General features: G+C 47.9%; 1 protein-coding gene across 3 annotated transcripts in view; it reads left to right on the top strand.

The window, feature by feature from the left end:
* Positions 1-18605, top strand: part of LOC135909421 (follistatin-related protein 5-like) — a 490536-nt gene that overhangs the window by 46219 nt on the left and 425712 nt on the right. For all 3 annotated transcript variants that reach the window (XM_065441374.2, XM_065441372.2, XM_065441373.1), the window contains exon 2: positions 3353-3453. In XM_065441374.2, coding sequence (XP_065297446.1) covers positions 3379-3453 — 75 coding nt within the window. In that variant the 5' untranslated portion in view covers positions 3353-3378. The remainder of the gene's footprint in view (positions 1-3352; positions 3454-18605) is intronic.

Raw genomic sequence — 18605 nt, 5'->3', positions numbered from 1 at the left:
AATAACTTATGGATAGAGGAAACTGTACCTGACTCTTGGAAAGTCGCTCGAATCATACCAGTTTTAAAACCTGGTAAGACACCCTTGTGCCTTGAATCCTTCCGCCCTGTTAGTTTGACAGGTTGTTTATGCAAAGTAATGGAGAAAATGATTGACGCGCGACTTCAATGGTGGTGTAATGAAACGAATGCGCTGTCCAACTACGTAGTAGGTTTTAGAAAACATAGATGCACAATGGATGCAATATTAGATATAGTAACCTGTGTGGAGCACGAGCGTGCACGTGGGAACATGACTATAGCAATATTCCTAGACATCAAGAGGGCATTTGACACTGTTAGTCACGTTCATGTTTTGCTGAGCATGTTGGAACTTGGTCTGTCTGGCAGGTCCTTGCGATGGATGTCTGAATTTCTATCAGGTCGCAAAATATTTGTTCAGACGGGTGAAGGAAAGAGTGCTGAACATGTTGTCAAACAGGGAGTACCACAGGGAAGCGTACTCAGCCCCTTCCTTTTTAACTGCGTCATGGCTGATTTAACAAGAAGGCTGCCATCACAGTTAAAGTTTTCACTGTATGCAGATGATGTGTGTATTTGGACATCTGGGTCTAATGCTCAACTACTTCAAATGGCATTGCAAGACGGCATAAATATAATCAACAAATTTTTGAGAGAGAGAGAGGAGTGGTACTATTACACGCAAAGACAGCTGTATTGCCCTTCACTCGAAGGCAGTAAAAAATTTCTCTCTTAATCTGGAAGGACACCCTCTAATGATTGTCACACAGCATCGATTTCTAGGCGTAATACTTGATAGGCAGCTATCCTGGGCACCCCACATAAAAAAACTCGAAAACGAGGTCAGTGCCATAGTGACTGTACTTCGCAGACTTACAGGCACATCATGGGGCGGATCAGTATCGTCCATGCTGACTGTTCACAATGCATTAATACGACGAAGAGTAGCGTATTCCGCGCCCATCTTACACGGACTTTCCCATACGTCAGAATAGCGACTTCAAATACCTTTAGCTAGAGGACTACGCCTATGCCTAGGAGTTCCACGAGCGACTTCTAGTTCTCTTGTAATAGCTGAGGCTCGCCAATCACCATTTCCAGTTATGCGAACTACAGAATTATGCCGGCATTATTTCAGTCTTCAAACCCAGCATAAAAACCACCCATTGGCTCTAGACATAATGAAACGAGATAGAAGTTATGTTCATGTAGAAATTCAAGAAAATCTTCACATATTGCGAAGAAATGAATTTTGGAACTCAGACATCGAGTATCCTCCATGGCTGCTTACAGTTCCAAAAATCGAATTGTCAGTAGATGGGATATTCAGCAAAAGAGACATGTTCATTCGAGCTGCTCAACAACTAGCGCTGTACCAGATATATATGCGGTATTCAGGATACACACACGTTTATACAGATGGCTCCAGTACAGCAACCTCTTCAACTTCATCATTCATTATACCGCACCTCAATAAACAAGAATCATTTAAGTTATCTCGTGCGACTTCGTCCACAACGGCTGAACTGTTCGCAATCCCATGTGCGATAAAATTTATATTGTCAGTAAGAGATGCGCAAAAATGGGTAATTTCCAGCGATTCACAGGCGGCTCTAACATCACTCTGCAACACAAAGGGGAAAACATTCAGTGACAGTATAATATATGAAACACTTAAAAACCTCACAAAGGCAAGCGAAGCGAAACATTCAATAGCATCCCAGTGGATACCAGGGCATTGCGACATTCCTGGCAACACAGCAGCCGATGAAGCAGCACGACAAGCAGACCTCAAAGATGATACGGCTCCGCTCCCAATATCAAAGGATGAATTACACTGCATTATAAGGACAACGTCTCTCAAAATGTCTAGAAACACTTGGTTTGACCAGAATTCTAAGAGCTCGGACTTATATCATATTGATCCATTTATTGAATTCAAATTTTCATTGTCATTAGATAGAACTATGGAAACCCTCATTCATCGATTAAGGCTAGGCACTGCCTACACAAAGCATTTCTTACACAGAATTGGCCGTGCGGAAACCCCCGAATGTGATTGTGGATTTGTAGACAAAGATATATATCACCTCCTTCTAGATTGCCAACATCACGACACACCAAGAAGCCGACTTAAATCAGCGCTAATTAAATCAGACCGCAGACCTTTCAGTTTAAGGAAACTTTTGGGCCCTTGGCCAACAACGCCCTTACAGAAGAGTGCTTTAAAAGCACTAAAGACTTTTTTTGAAGACAGCGGCATTGCTGGACGTTATTAGCGCTTTCATTGTTCCCTTCATTTCATTGTCACTGTATATATCCTTCTGTTTGTGAATTATGTTATGTTGACTGTTCTGTTGTGACTGTATGTGATAATGCATTTACACGATGTATGTACCACCCGCTGACTAGACAATGTGTTATTAGGCGACAATATCTTTTGTACTCTTGAGACTTTCATCTACATAAGTGTGGAGACATTTACATTGTATATTGTATGTACCATGTATTCCTTACGTAATAGTCTTCCTGTGGAAACGTTGCGTGATAAGTCCTGATGTTTGTGTGAAAAGACTATTTTATATGTAACCTTGAACCGTGTACGATGTATGACAGAACCACTCAAGAGATGAGGAGTAGCCGGCGCCTTAAACTGTGCGCCAACATCTCCTTATATTATAACAATAAAAAAAAAAAACTTCTACGGCCAAATGAGTGCATTGGAAAAAGAAGTGTTAAAAGAATACGTTACTGACCTAAACTGATCTAATGTTGCTATTTAGTGTTTCCTAAACATGGTATTACTGTTAGTGTTCGCAGCGTAGCATTTTTCTTTCCGTTTTCTCTGTTTCGCCGTAATGGTGGAAAGCGTTTCGGGTGACAGCGTAAGGTGACACCGCGCAGTACGGGGCAATAAGGTTTCTAAACACACTGAATGAATGTCCATTTCAACGACGTTGTCATTGCAGACTGAAGTAGTCGACTTCTGTTGCCCTGTAACTATGCCCTGTATTTGGTCACCCAACATATGAAAAAAAAATAATTGATAAGAAATGTTGTCTTAGTATTTCATGCGAGAGTTCGTTGTTTATCGATTTTCTGCTTGCATTTTAGGTGGTCCGAAAATTGTTCTTACGGCGCTGTAGGACTTCTTCAGCATGAAAACATGTCGCTGCCGCAGAGTATTCTCTGGGATACGAAGGCCGAGCGCTTGCGCCGTCGGTGGATTCCGATTGTACACTTGCTTTTTCTAAACGGGGATTGACACCGCATTCCTGGCTAACGCTGCGTTTCCCCGTCTTTCTGCCCCCCTTCCCCCTCCCCCCCTCCAGCGGTGCAGAAGGGAGCCCGAAGCAGCATGAGGCTGAGCGGAGGGTGGCACCAGCGGCTCCTACTCGCTCTCCTGCTCGCGGTGTGCAGCGTCAGCGCAAAGGTAAGCGCTCCCTTAATGCGCGCGCCATTTATCCGCGCTGGCCGCTTTGCGCGCTTGCAGCGCGTGCTGCTTTCCCTGCACGGAGCGGACGTCCCGCTGATCTTCCGCGCGGGTCGGGCTTCACCGCACGACCGGGAGAAGTGGCTGAACCCGTACTCGTGCTTCTCATGTATGACGCGGCGGAAAAGCATTGTGCACAGTACATCGCAGGAGACGAAACGGCTGAGGATAGGACACGACCAATGCCATGGCCTTCTCTTGGCAACCTCCGACCCATGCGCTGTATGCAGAATGAGCAATGTCAAAGCGCTAATTAGGCTGCCTGCCACTACTGTTCCCCTTCAGAACATTGCGCTCGAATTGTTTTACGGTGCGCATACCGGTGCCTTTAAAGCGCGAAGTGCTGTGGCCGGCGTTATTCTCGGAAATTATGAGCCACCTGGGTGAAGCAGGTGCTGTTGTGGACGATCCACGTGCATGGTGCAGCCCGTACTCCCCTTATGTGGAAGTCCGTCGAACTCACGCCGTTCTTGTAAGCCGGAGCCTGCCTTGAGAAATTTCTGAGCTATAGTCATTCGTTTTCAGTTTTTTTTTGCAGAGAGAACATACTGGGAAATCCAAACTTTTTGGCTGCTCGAATATCCCGGATGACGTATGAAATCGCAAAGCTGAGAGAAAAAAATAGAGAAAAGAAAAGGTCAGTAATGGTGCTGAATAATAAAAACTTGATATATTCTTGATGAAAATGCACAGCACGCCGCATATCGGTATTGAAGCGACAACCACTGAATTTCGCGTCCATATCACCCGCGGAACTTACAGGTACGATTGTCTCTTGGCTTTGGACCTTTGGATAGCACGGGAAGTGGGTAGACAATTACGGTGTAAAGAGTATCACTACTTGACATAGTGAGCGAAATCACTCATCGATGCATACAAAAATAAGAACTAGTAAAACTTATCTTGGATGACCGGGCAGAGTGGAAGGCGTCATGACCTGCAGCTCTGTGGGTTTTAGCGTTGATGGGAGCATACTCTGAGCTTTGTTTCGGTGCTTCTCCGAACCAGTAAATGCCCAGAGTGAGTGGCTGCGGTCAGCTCGAGTCTTTTATAGCCAGTGAGAGTATTTACTCTCGCCCTTGTAGCATTGTAACGCCAGGCCGGCGTTGTACCTGGCAAACCCTGCAGTCGATAGACGAGAAGAAGCTACTCAGGAATACCGGCTGGCCTTACACCAATTACTAATTTCCCTCCCACGAAAGCGTGCGCATAGAAAAGCCACACAAAGGAGCTTTCAGAAAACAAAATTAATGAAGCGAATATATATATATATATATATATATATATATATATATATATATATATATATATATATATAAAACAGGACTGAATTTCTAAGCGTATTGAGGGCTCAGCTGAAGTGCTCAAGATATGACACTGTGCTCTCGTGCGCAGGCCGTGTGCACGAGAGCACAGTGCGTTCCTAGTTGCGTGCAGAGGCTGCCCGAAAATTGAGCTTTCTCGGGCTTAGCGTGTACGCGAAAGTTCCCGTTGGCAACAGTGCGCGCCGGCGGTGGTTCGAGTGGGCGTGGCATGTGGCTTCTTCTCCTTACTGTGCATTACTGAGCACTTTGAGCGTGATAGCATTACGAGTGGACTTTATCCAATTGGGAGGTAACTAACAGTAAATAAGGGCTGAAGGCAGTGCCTCTCAATGCGCTAGCTGTCACAAGGAAAGAATGCGAGAAACTGACTCGCGACGCACGCGCCGGACGTCTCGAAGTGCGGCCCAAGGAGATGCATGTGAGCGATCGTGGCCTATAGTGGTTGGACTGCGGGGCTGCTGTGCTGGAAGAGGTTCGATTCCACCACCGGGGATCACGCATTTGTTTACGGCATTATAGGCCAACTTCGCCCACCTCAGAGGTATCCAACAGAAAACTCTAGGTGTGCTGAGCATCCGCGAGCGCGTAACAGTGTGCAGGAAATCGCAAATTTATAAGAGATACGAGGCATAGAAACGTCACTTTGATAAATGAGAGTGTGCAGGGACGCACTCGCGTCTAATTGCCCCCCCCCCCCCCCCTGACGTCAAAATTATCAGAACATACTTCGATATACTAAGTTGGGGCATAGTTTTTTTGTTGCTGTAAATTACGAGGAGATGGCAGCCATGCGTCGCGATACCGTTGAAGCAACCTAGGGAGACTAAGGGAGACCACAAAAGCTGCGAGGCATCGGGCATTTCGGGGCGTGCTTGATTGTTTTCCTTCTCTATAAAGGTGGGCTGCGTAGTTTAAGAGACGTTCACCGCGGCGAGGCACAGCGTAGTGAGAAACGATCAGAACAGAAAAAATAAGAAAAATGAATAACGATGGAAACTACAAATATAAACGAGAGCCACAGCATGCTGCAGAGGCTGGACAGTTCCGTCCACATTCTTACCATTTTCTATTCCTACTGCCGGACTCCATTCTTTGTCATTGTCATTGTCAGGCGCTTCCGAGCGCACTCAGTTTACTGGACGCTCGACCCTTTACAGAGACTAAGATTCTGGGTACTCGGCCTTATCCATCATCAACCCAAAAAGATATGGTGGCGCTCACCACTTTTAAAAAAAAAACCAAGGGGCAGGAAAATTAGCCTGTAGACACCCTATTCCTACTACGGTGCGAGTGAACTGTCTCTCCTCTCCAACTCCTTTCCTCTTTCGGTACCTTATCCCCCTCGCCCATGCATGGTAGCAGACGTGGTTAACCTCCGTGCCTTTCCTCTCTCTCTCTCTTATGTGTATATGTGGTTTCAAATCAAATAATAATACTATTTTTTCTTTGTGATGAATATGAGGTAACACGTACAAATACTTTCTTCTTAATTAAATGCCCATCACTTCCCCTTTGCTTAAGTGGTTTCAGTGCCTGATATATATATATATATATATATATATATATATATATATATATATATATATATATATATATATATATATATATAGAGAGAGAGAGAGAGAGAGAGAGAGAGAGAGAAAGAGGATAAAAATAATGACGAGGAGGGCCTTCTCCTCAACGACTGTCAAAACAATTGGTGGATTACTTGCGGCGAGCCCACCGAGCGAGTCGCTCCATTTAGTCTTTCCTTCGCTGTATAAAACGGGTAGCGGTAAATGCGCGACGCACTATGAACAGATCAAAGAGTCACGCCGACACCGCAGAGAGGGCGCCCACTTTACAGACGCCGTGCCGGTATCCATGCGGCGTCTTTGGGAAAGTATCAATTCAATACACCCGGCTGGCGCGAACGTGCACTGCTTGTCGATGCGGGCCCGTTACTCGTTCGCCTGTTTTTCCACAAACTGGCCGGGATGTGAAACAGCGTCAACCCTAGACTTGTTGCGGGAAGGTTCAGATGCACAAGGACAAGCGCCGAGAAGCTCGAAAATAGGATCCCTCGCTCCTGCCCCACTTTTTTTCTTTTCCTATCCTTTCTTTCGGCGCGCGCGTTGCGGAAAAAGCGCGGGCGCGGCAGGCACGCACGGCACCGTTCACGTAAAGCGGGCGAAAGCTGTCGAAAGCAAGCGGCGCGATGTGCTGCTGCCCGCTCTCGTGGGGGCCGGGAGCAAGAGGGAAGGCTTCGGGGCTGCCCGCCGCCTCGGCAAGAAGCGAACGGGGTTGCGCGGCGGCGCGCGCGCAGAAAGTGCCTTAGTGTAATCGGCTTAGGGACCAGCGGCACACCGGGCGGCCGACTATTAATCAGGAGAGCCGCGCGCCAGGGGCGCGCGACACGGGGGAGCGAGCGTGGCGCGAGATGCGCCCGCGCACGCCATCCCGGGGCCCTGGCGCGCGGCGTTAAAAACCTTGGTCAGCACGTTTTGGATTTTGCTGCGCACGGCGGCGCGGATATGTATCCGGTTAGACGATACGCGCTGTTACACATGTTAATGAGCAGCCGAAACAAGACGCATAAGAGGGCTTCCGCCACACATATGTGAGGGCCTCCTTCCTTTCGGGCTAAAGGAGAATTATTCATGCACCTTGCCGAGCTGTTACCGCCGCTCTCAGCTCGCGTGTGCCGGGGCGCCGTGCCTTCCTGTGCGCGAACCGTCGCAAGCTACAACTCTTGTGCGGCTCGGGCGCGGCGCCGAAATCTCGTTTGGATTGTTCCGTGGTCGCTTGAGGGCGAAAAGGTAAGACAAAGAAAACAGCAAAGGGAGACACGGGAAGCCCGCAGCGGGCGACGAGTGCTGCGCGAGGGGCATCGCGCAAGCACGGAGAATTAAGAAAGGCCGGCCACGAGCGCAATCGCTAGGAATGAAGAAGGAAAAACTAAGAAGCGCGCTCGTTCTTGACGCAAGGTATGCTGGTACGAGAACGAGTGCTTCGCATTCGGGTGGGCGAAGGTCTCCGTTCGCCGTTAGAGTACTATTATTCTCGGGCAGCCTTGTAATAAAAACGCGCATTTCTGGGCACCACCTGGCCTGACGTGATCTTGAAGAGTGGTTGCGAGTGCCATTCTCATTCGCGTGGACTCGCCTTGCCTCCCCTAAAGCGCCGATCAGCGCCAGCCTCTCACACAACTGGCGCTTGTTTTAGCACTGTTTTTTCTTCCCCCCCCCCCCTTCCCTCGGTCGTTCGAGTTTCAGTTTTTGCAAGCATCAGCGAGTGGAAAAAAAAATGTGACAACGAAATTCTCGCCAAAAACCTACACCGCCGAAGACGCGACTTGAGTTTGTAGCTCTTAGCAATGCAAGAATATACAGGAGTGAACTCGAGACGCGTCAGCAAAGGGAGAAAAATGAAAGAAGGAAGGAGAACTCCGCGGGTATTGCACCGAAAGAAAGGGCAAACACCAGCTAAGATGGAAGGGGGAGCGCGGGCTGCTTGCACCTAGCAAGGTGGAAGCAGTTGACGCGAAGAAGGGGAGGAAGGGACCAGGCGGGGGAGGGAGACAGCATAATCTGCTCAGCAGCGCTAGGTAGACAGCCGGTTGAATGGATAGATAAATAGATACCGGGCGTTTCTGCCAGTGCTCCGGGCGTAAATGTATACACCTCTTGTAGATGCACTCTGGCGTAAAGGAACGAACGCTTCTTCGGCGAAGAAGGCCGACAAGTACTACGCGGGCAGCCGGCAACGTCCCTGACGAATGGGAGGAGTGGGAGGATGCTATCCGTCGGCCCGAATCGCTCCACGCGTCCCTGTGTGTGTGTGCGCGCACTTTGGCAGCCGAGGAACCGGCAACAATCGAAACGGCTCCGAGCGAACCCGGCCCGTCTCCTCCTTTTCTTTCCGCGGACGCGTGAAAACGAGAAAGCCGAACAAACAAATAAGAGCGTTGGACGTGGAAAGCCTTCCCACCGCTGCAATTCCTCGGAACCTACCTAACTGCCTTTTTTTTTCATTTTCCCTTTCTTTTTCATCTCTTTTCATCGATAACATTCGCAGCCACTTGATAACCCTTTTGGAAGTTTCCTGCACTTTTCTTCGCCATCAGGATCGCGGCGAAGTGAGCACAGGGCTGCGCTGGTCTTCCTTTTCTCTGCTTGCTTCTATTTTATATTTTGAGGCGGTTGCTTCTGTTGCGTGCGTATAGCCAGTATATGGAGCGTATATACATACTGTATAGACTCGGCTTCCGTGGGCGCGTGAAAACTTTACGCTGCGGAGCGGACCCGTTGTGCGGAGAGCGGCGCGTCGGATGCAGTTGCTCGTCCTTATTTTATTCAACTTTTTTCTTGTTTTTAAAGACTGCCGCGTTTGTGTCTGTTTGCTGGGCGGTTCAAAAGGCTCTCCGGAAAGGTGGTCGTTGGGGGTTATCGTTGCGCTTTATTTCTTGGCCGCCTCTTTATCCTGCCTCCTTTTTTCTTTTCTTTATTTTTCGTTCCTCTTTCGCCCCTGCGGGCCTTGCTCGCGCCTCTGAGCGCGCCTTTCATCCGAAGCCGCGCTGCGGGTTTTTCGTGCTCGAATCTATGGCGAATGTACCGCTGTGGACGTATAGTATACACTATATGACCGTTACTCCTTTCTTCTACGCGTTTGCCTCCTTGCGCTCCGCCCAGCGCAGCGAGAATTCGGGCAGCCAGACCGATAGATACGAGCTCTTTTCAGCCACCGGAGGTTTGTGAGCTTCCGCTCCCTTAGACGTCTCTGCGGTGCAGCCTCCATCTCAACCCCACTTCTACTCAAGCCAAAGCCCTCAATACGCACTGGCAGTCGTTTTTTTTTTCTCGTTAATTTTTTTTCGTTTTTAACGTTTGCCGACGCTATATCGATTCGAAAACGTAAGTTGAGAAATGAAGATGCTGAAACGCTCTGGCGATGGAAGCACATAGGGGAAGCCCAACCTGTACCAGCTCCAATGAAAGCGAAGACGTTGATGGGCGGCTCAGATAAAACCACGAGACAAAGAAAGCGCTAGACTGACGAGGAGAGACCTACGAAGAATGGAAGGCTGTCCGTGAAACTATAGCGAGGAAAATAGAGCGGAACTTAGCTTGGAGAAGAAGGCGTATACAGGGAATATCGCAGACAGGCGCGCGGTGGCACGGTGCCTTATGGTTGCTATTTGTATCGTCAATGACAAGCACTTGTTCTCTCTTCTTCTGCTCTATGAGTAGGGGTGGCGCAGCCCATGGTAACGTAGTCTATCACTGAACTCGAAGTTATATGAGAAACAACTTGCAAAATCAGTCACTGCTATCCGTTTGTAGTAGTTTTGGTAGTCTGTGGTACATAGCTTGTGGTTCTGCAGTGTAAAGAATACTATTGCTGTCTCGTTCTAGTTGGTATTTTTGTTCGCACTTCTGCAAAGAAACTGCCTCGCGAGGCACTCTGTCCGCGCGGCAGTTTAGACGGCGTTATAGAATCCGTATGATGTGATATTCCTGAGAGGAGTTTGAAAATCAATTTGTGATTGCTGCCGTTGCTGCGCGTGTCATTCGGATATGATCGGCAATCTGGGAACGTTGACAAATAGTAGGTAGAACTGTTATATAGGAAGATGGAAGACTGCTTTTCGCACTCTAATGGTGTAGCACTGAACATACCTAAGCATTTTTTGAGTATGTGTTATTTAGGAGATATGTTGTCGCCTTTAATTGGCGCCCGCTACTCCTTTTCACTTAGGGATAAAAACAAATAAATCATCGTAAAAAAGGAAATCATAATAACAAATTCCAGTCACATAAGAACACTAATGCCACACTAAAACTGAAAGTCAACTCAGAAGAACAGCAACAGTCACATAACTAGACTAAAATCAGGGCACATGAGAAAGCATGGTTAGATTTTTATGAGGTACACAAAACCAGGCATTGAAATGGCCAAATTTGGGTCAAAAAAAAAAGAAGAAAGAAACCCATATAATGCGCTTATCACATTTACACACTCTATACTCAATACTTTCCGAGAATATTGCTCACTTCTAGAAATATTTGAAGGGGCAGTAACGCTCGTCTTTGCAATGAGTATGTTTGCCAAGAGAGGAGGAGGAAATAAAGAGAGAAGACAGGGATGTTAACCAGAAATGCGTCTGGTTGGCTACCCTACTCTGGGGGATGGGAGAGAGGGGATAGAAAGAGGAGATAGAGGGATGGGAGGGGGAGGAAAGCTGCGGTGAGCTCGCGCACGCACACGAAGCGCCTGAGCGAGTCAAAGGCGTTCACATCGGTCAGTCGCCCTCAAGAAAGACAAAAGTGCCTTCACAGCTTTGCGGGCCGACGAGCGATGGGGACGGTCTTCAAGCAGTGCCTGGACAGACAACGGCCGATCGTCCAGTCGTTGCAGGACCTAAGATATTCCTGAGGCTGAAGGGCCTGCGACCTAATGCCACTAAATCACGCGCTGAGCGTTTTCTGTGTGTGTCGTGTCGCGGACATTCTACCAGAAGATGCTGCACATCCTCATACGCATGGCCACAAGTGCATTGCGGACTATCAGCTCTTGAAATTTTATATAGAAAGTGTTCTTTTTTTGTATGCAGTACCGAACATTGGTCAGCCTTAGCTTGAGGAAAAATGAACTGAAGGAAAGAGGGTTTTTAGTTTGAACCTCAAAATACCTCCAACCTATCAAAACCGCCACGAAGAGCGATGAAGCTCGGTACACAAAACACGTGCAAGAAACCACTTTTGTAAAATAGCTTTATGGATTGTCACGCTCGCGCCGCGTCATTCTTTTGGGCTACGTATCCTAACCTCTAGACGTCAGCGGACTGGCCTTAAGCCGCTCGAGAATGAAGAGCGACTTCCTTACATTGTGATACGAAGACTGACCGCGCAAATAAATCAAATCGGGTGAACTCCAATTGATTTTCACAGCTTCGAACGAGTCGAGGAAGCACACGCTTTACTGAAAGCTGTCTTTTTCGCAAAGCGTGATGATAAGGACCCTAGAGACAGCCTAACACTCGAGGCGCCTCGGCAGCTTTGTAGCACCATACTCCTGAGAATTTATTCGGCAAACACTCTTGCGCTGGCCCGTCCCTTTGTTTGATTTCGTCCTCATTATCCGCCCGCAGCCGCGCCTATTTCAGCGCGTGTGTGCCTATTTCAGCTCGTTACAGCTTACTCAGGCCGCCCCGCTGTTCCCTGCGTCCCACAGAACGGCAGGACCCGCGACCTGTTTCACCCACGCAGCCAAGTGCAATCTTTCGCGGGCGTTATATTTCATCACTGCCGGCACGCGCGACCTCTCCCGGCATGCGTTCGCACGCTCAGGCTTACATCAGGAGTGCCAGAGGCTCTCCTTCCCGCGCTTCCCTGACGCTGCGCCTGGCGTAGCCCTTCAATACACGTCCGCGACGGCGGGGGAGGGAGGGGGCCAGCAATTAAATGCGGCCGCGGTCCGGCCCGCGCGTTGATTACTTGCGAGGCAATTGTCCGCAGCGCGTGGGGTCCTGCTGTGTTCGCGTCCGCAGAGAGGTGCGGCTGGGAGCGCGATTAAGGCGGCCACAGTTCTCCGGCCGTCCTGGTCGTCGCCGCCCGGAGGACAGCGAGCAAGTGTGCGCTTGCCATATCTCTATCCGTCCGGAGGGTGGGTGGCCTGCGGCTGGACATCTGAGTAATTGCAGCGATGGTGGAGCGCAGCTGGGAACAGTTTTGAAGGAAACGAGCGTGCACACATTCGGCGCATGCACGGGCTTTGGCGACAGACACTTGGCCCTGAGCTTGGATGCATTAAATGTTGGAGAATCATGCATAGGCGTCGCTTGTGCGATACTGGTGCGGTGCCAGAACCACGAGTGCTCACCCGTCTGAGAGCATGAGTGCTGCAGGGAATGAGAGGAAAGCGAAAATCGAAGATTGCGCGGACACGTATGTACGCAGCAGTAGAACGCGTATATACGCGGCCGGGTTGTGCGAGCAGGAGATGAGAAGGGTGAGTGCTGTTTTGGAGATCTTGGGCTTGCGTGGACAAAGGAAGCGGCTGAAGAGTGCAAGGATAACCTCTTTGGAAAACGGTATACTGCTAACACGGTAATCACGGGAAAAGATGGCATAAAACTCCAGAGCTGCAAATATAGCCCGCTATAGTGGAAGCCGCGAGTATTGTAATCTAGTATAGGCGTAGTCAAAGTTCATCACCTGTGATATTAACCAGTTAGCCTCAAGCTGGTTAATACGAAGGTGTCGCTACAGCCGCGTGTCCCTTTGTTGGGACACGCGTGCCTCTTGGGACATCACTTGCGGATAGAAAACAGCGACGCATATCGCAAGCTCAGGCTATGGGAAACCAGCGCTGAAACTTCACGTGCCAACAACAGCACCGTAACGTGCAGCCTAGCGAGTGGAGGGAGCAGTTTCGAATAGGAAATGCTGTGATATATAGCTGGGAATGTTGGCGCTGATCTTGAGGTATGCGTGCCCAGCTTCTGACCTGAATGGGCACCGGCGTGCTAGAACATCAGGATGCCCTCTGCATGATTATGGCCGCGAACGACGAATGGCTGGACGCATCGGACTAAAGTAAGCATTAATACAGGCGCACGTCTGTCCTCGTTCAAAATGTCGTGTCATTTTTGTGAATTCCCTACCGGATGGGGCCGCATATTCAGCGGTAACAAGGGCTGACCAGTTGCTTCTCAATAGTGGCCGTACTATTATTATTAATATTAGTTATGGAAATATACAAGCACACAAAGGAAACAGGGAGGGAGTAAGCTGACAACTGTCACTGAGTGGGATACAACGCCTGCCTACTCTTTCCGGAGGAGGGAATGAGAAGAGGAGAAGAGGACAAGAAGATAGGGAACAAAGAAATAGGAAAGAAAATAGGAAAGACACGGACACGGACAGAAGAAAGAGACACGGACTAAGGAAAGTAGGAACACGGAAAAAATGTCTATAGACGGGAGGCCGGATTAGTTGTCTGCATGAAAGTTGGCAAGGCTGTATGGGCCTGGTCGCGTTGAGCAGCACTCCTTCTCGGAAACAGGCAACTGTCAAGGGTAGTACACTTGAGCCCGATCAGTCCATATTCCTTAATTAGCAGTGCACATCGTGTGACGAATGCGGGACACTCAAATTGTCTGTTCAAGTGTCTCACAGGAGGCACAGGACGTACACGATGGACTGTCTACACGTCCTTGACCATACAAGCGTCAACTCTTACTTTCACTAACAGTGCTTGGGCACTACGAGGCAAGCCATGACCACGAACACGGGGAGGGAACGAGCCGTTTTCAACACGCTGGTCTGGGTGCTGCTTTAGGAGGTATCGGCGGATTAACACACGGGCGTTGTCAATCACGCAAGAAATTTCTGGGCAGCCACTCCCGTTGTGAGCACAAGTTGAAGTGAGGCGATCAGCCTCCTCATTTCCAGCCCACGTGCGAAGGTATCCACTGGGCAGTGATGTTCACCCCACGAGAAGTAATGGGAGCTCAAATTACCACACATCAAACAGTAAGTTTCAGAAGCCACATAAGCATCGTCATTTGAGTGCCTATATGTAAAATTTTACTGCGTGAGGAGACCAAAGTGGTCCACTTATCGTGTATGTCATGATATTCAAATTATGGCGTTTTACGTAATAGTTCTGCGAAAACCCGGAAGGTGGACAGAAGTAATTAATAAAGGGAAAATGAGACGTCCACCCAATCATAGCAATTGCTACAAAGGAAACTCATACGAGTTCCTCGGAAAAAAAGAAGCCTCGTAGTTGAAGAAAAATTAGTGCTGGTCCAGGACTCGAACCCGGGACCATCGCCTTTCCGGGGCAGCCGCTCTACCATCTGAGCTAACCCGGCAGCTAGCAGATGGCAGGGCGAAGTCGAATTTGTCGACAACTCGAAGCAAAGGCAAGAGTTTGACCTAATAGCTCTGCGGAAACCCGCAAGGTGGAGAGAAGTAATTATTAAAGGGAAAATGAGACATCCACCCAATCGTAGCAATTGCTACAAAGTAGCAATTGTAGCAACCTTTGTAGCAATTGCTACGATTGGGTGGATGTCTCATTTTCCCTTTATGGGGTTTTACGTGCCAAGACCACGATTTAATTACGAGGCACGCCGTAGTAGGGGACTGCGGATTAATTTCGAGCACCAGGGGTTCTTTCACGTGCATCTAAATATAAGTACACTGGTATTTTGCCATTTCGTCCCCATTGAAATGCGGTCGCCGTGGCTGGTATTTGATCCCGCGACCTCTTTGCTTAGCAGCGCAACACCAAAGCCACTAAGCAACTACGGTGGGTTATGTCACGATGCACATCTAAGATTGTTTGCGTGTGTGCCAATACAACGTGTGAACTTCTGCCTTCTTTCTCATTTTTCAGTTCACTTTCCCCCTTCCCTAGGGCAGGGTAGCCTACCGCGCTCAACCTGGTTGACCTCCCTACCTTTCCCTTACGACTTCTTTCTCTCTAAGGTTGCTTGTACATGCCACACTGCACAGAATGTGATTACTCGCTCACCAGAGCATGGGGTTCTATCATGTACGCGGTGAACAGATGGCTGCGTTTTCAGTCATTCTTTATATTTCTAATATGCTTCGCAGATATGTTTGCGTAAAATGTCTGTAATGAGGTACATGGGGGTAAATTTACTACAGTCTTAGCATAAGTTAGCAGAATTTGGACACGTGACATACAAGAAAGAGCAGCATTGGTTCGCGGCACCACTGTCCGTGGTGTGGACGAAAGGAGCAGAAAAAAAGCTGGTCATACCCTTTGCGTATAACTATGGAAGGGCTAACGGCCTGGAGAGACCAGATGCCATGGTTGCAGACGCTTAAGAACTGTCGTAAGAACAAACACCATGACAGCTGTCTCATGCCGACGACCACGATTACGAGTCGACGACCACGAGATTGCGTATGGAAACCACCTTTTCAAAACACAGAAATATTGCGCAAGAGTGAAAATGAAGTCATGCGGCTCATTGTTGAAGCCAGAATTATAATATCATTGGGTGGCAAGCGCGTATAAGAATGCCGTCCATCGCCCTTTCCGATAAAGAATGCCATTTCCAGGACAGAGGAAGATAATGCAAAATTTCCGTTATGGCTTGAAAGACATGCGATATTCCATTTGTATCGTTGTGCTTTCTATCTTTTATATCTATTTGCGCCTTGATATTTTTATTTAGAAGTGAACCAGAAGGGCTCGATTCGGCTCCCCAGCGGCGACAAGCTAACATTTCGTCCACTTTCATTTTCCCTTTTCCCTTCATTATTTTCTACATTTCAATTTTAACCACAGCTAATTATTCCTATGTTCTCCTTGGCTTCATTGCCTGTTCGCTTTATATGGTCCTGAATAACAAAAATCGAGCCCCTCAGCTTCCCTCCTTCCCTCGTTTATTCATAGCGAGGGTCTCGAATCTGGCAGCCTTAATGTCATTAAGTAGCATATGAGAATTTATTAGCCAGTTGCCTGCTCTTACAAGTTCACGTGTTACGTGACGCCATCGGGCCAAAAATGGTTGTTCCACGTCCGCCCACCCGGGCCCTGAGTAGCGCTGGCTAACACTCCCACGGATAGATGTAGCACACATAAATGAAATACCCAAGTTAGTGTGTAGCACAAACTCAGGCAAACACTGTTGTCGATGTAGTGAACTATTTGATGGCCGTCGCCGTGGCAGAAATGAGAGTGCAATGCGTGCGTAATGCGGAGGTTGTTGGCTTGGTCCCTACTGGCGACAAGCTAACGTTTCGTAGACTTTCGTTTTCCTTTTCTTCATTATTTTCTACATTTATATTTCGACCACACCTAATTATAGGGGTAATTAGCTGTGGTTGAAATTGAAATGTAGAGAAAAGTTTGGCAGCATGTTACACCCGTAACACGTGAAGGCGAAAAGCCTGCTGCACGCTTGGTAGGGCATTAAGTTATATGATCGGAGGGGTCAGACTCATTGCAAGACATAACGAGCTGCAGTGTGAAACAAATATGTGGCAAGTCGTTGTCTGCGAGCTTCGGCCTCCTCTCTACGCTGCCGTCTCGTATCGTCACGTTGCTGCTTTCGCAGTACGGCTTCTTCGGCTTGTTTTCGACGCTTAGCTGCGGCTTCGCGCTCTCGTGCAGCGAGGACAGATTCGCGCCAACGACGTTTATTTTCGAATTAACGTTGCATCCTCTCAGCAGGGGAAAACAGCATTCGCGGTCGAACGCCTTGCTCACGCCGCCCTCGCATGTCACACCTCGTTCCTCGCTTGGCGAGGATCCTCGGCCGTAGCGTACCTCCGAGGGGGGTTGGCAATGCTTTGCTGACGGTTCGGATGCTTTATTTGAGTTTGTTCTTTATTGAAACGAATGCTGTTCGGTGTATTGTATGGGTTATTTTAATGAAGGTATGCACTGTTCGTTTCACTTTGTTGAGTGCTTGTAGCCTCTGCCGTAAAGGGGTATGAGCCATTGCTGCTGATGATATTTTTTGTACCACTCGACTAGATGCCGCGTTCTTTAGGTATGAGCCATTGCAACGAGCCACGGCTTTTGCTTTAATAATCAAGAAAAGGGAAATAAAATGGTTTAATTGTCTCTTGGTTTTATATGGTCGTGAAACAAATAAAGTGCAGTTGTAACTTAGTGCCTGTATTTGTCTTGAGTCTTCCCTTTCGTCCATGTCTTTTGCGCTGCTTTATTATTCCTAATATCAAACCGAATAGCCCAAGCTTCCATGCTGGTTACAATATATCATGTGTCGTTTTTTTTGACATCTCATAGATTATACAGTGCAATTCAACCTGTCCAGGTGAATTATTGAGTGGGAGGGTATTACACGCACGACAAATCATGATGCCCAGAACGACAGAAAGCTGAGCTAGTTGTAAGAATTCATTATGCAAGAAGGTGAGGCGTGCAGACAGGACACAAGAGAAGAGAAGTGGACAACACGAACGCCGTGAGACATGCAGACAGGACACAAGAGAAGGGAAGTGGACAACAGAAACGCGTCCGTGTTGTCCACTTCTCTTCTCTTGTGTCCTGTCTGGACGCCTCACCTTTTCGCATAATCATGACACCCCGATAACTAATGAGGAGGAGGAGGAGGAGGAGGAAAACCTTTATTTTCGTCAGATCCTAGACTGAAAAATATTTATAAAATAACTATTTAAGTATTCACTTTAAGGCACATATTCCAAATGCGAAATTGAAGTTGAGCAGAAGTGAAGCTATGTCTGCTTAGCAGAAATCCTAAGACTAGCACCTTTTCTGAGATATCCGTCCTTAAAACTTTGGGTGAAATAGAGTCGCGTTCCAGTTAAGCTTTCCAAAAACTTCCTTCTAGCAGTTTGAGACAATTTTAACCAGTGCACTTTTAGCAGGCTTAGGGGCCAGATGTCTAAAAAGTGGGGTCAGTCCTAGGATTTCGGTTAATAAACATTACTACGGCTCGACCTCGAAATGCAAGATGTGCCCTAACTTGAATAATTGTAGGGTTATCTGACTCAAGTGTGTGTCAACTGTGGCATAAGTTCAGTTACAAAATATGACAGGATGGTTGGCCGGATACGTACAGCGATAATGTACCTCTACGTTCCATTAGTGAACCCTTTAATTACGTGTTCGAAAAATGTGTATTTTTGTGCAAATAATATCTGCACCTTCAGGTAATCGACCTAAGAAAGGCTGATTTGCGCTATCTTTCACAGCTGTTAAAAACATGTTAATAACACAGGTTGCGTACATTCCAGGGTTCTCTTCCAGGGC

Source organism: Dermacentor albipictus, chromosome 1 (assembly GCF_038994185.2).
Source record: "Dermacentor albipictus isolate Rhodes 1998 colony chromosome 1, USDA_Dalb.pri_finalv2, whole genome shotgun sequence".
NCBI classification, from domain to species: domain Eukaryota; kingdom Metazoa; phylum Arthropoda; class Arachnida; order Ixodida; family Ixodidae; genus Dermacentor; species Dermacentor albipictus.
The sequence above is the reverse complement of the archived record's forward strand: the minus strand, read 5'-3'. Positions and strand labels throughout refer to the sequence as shown.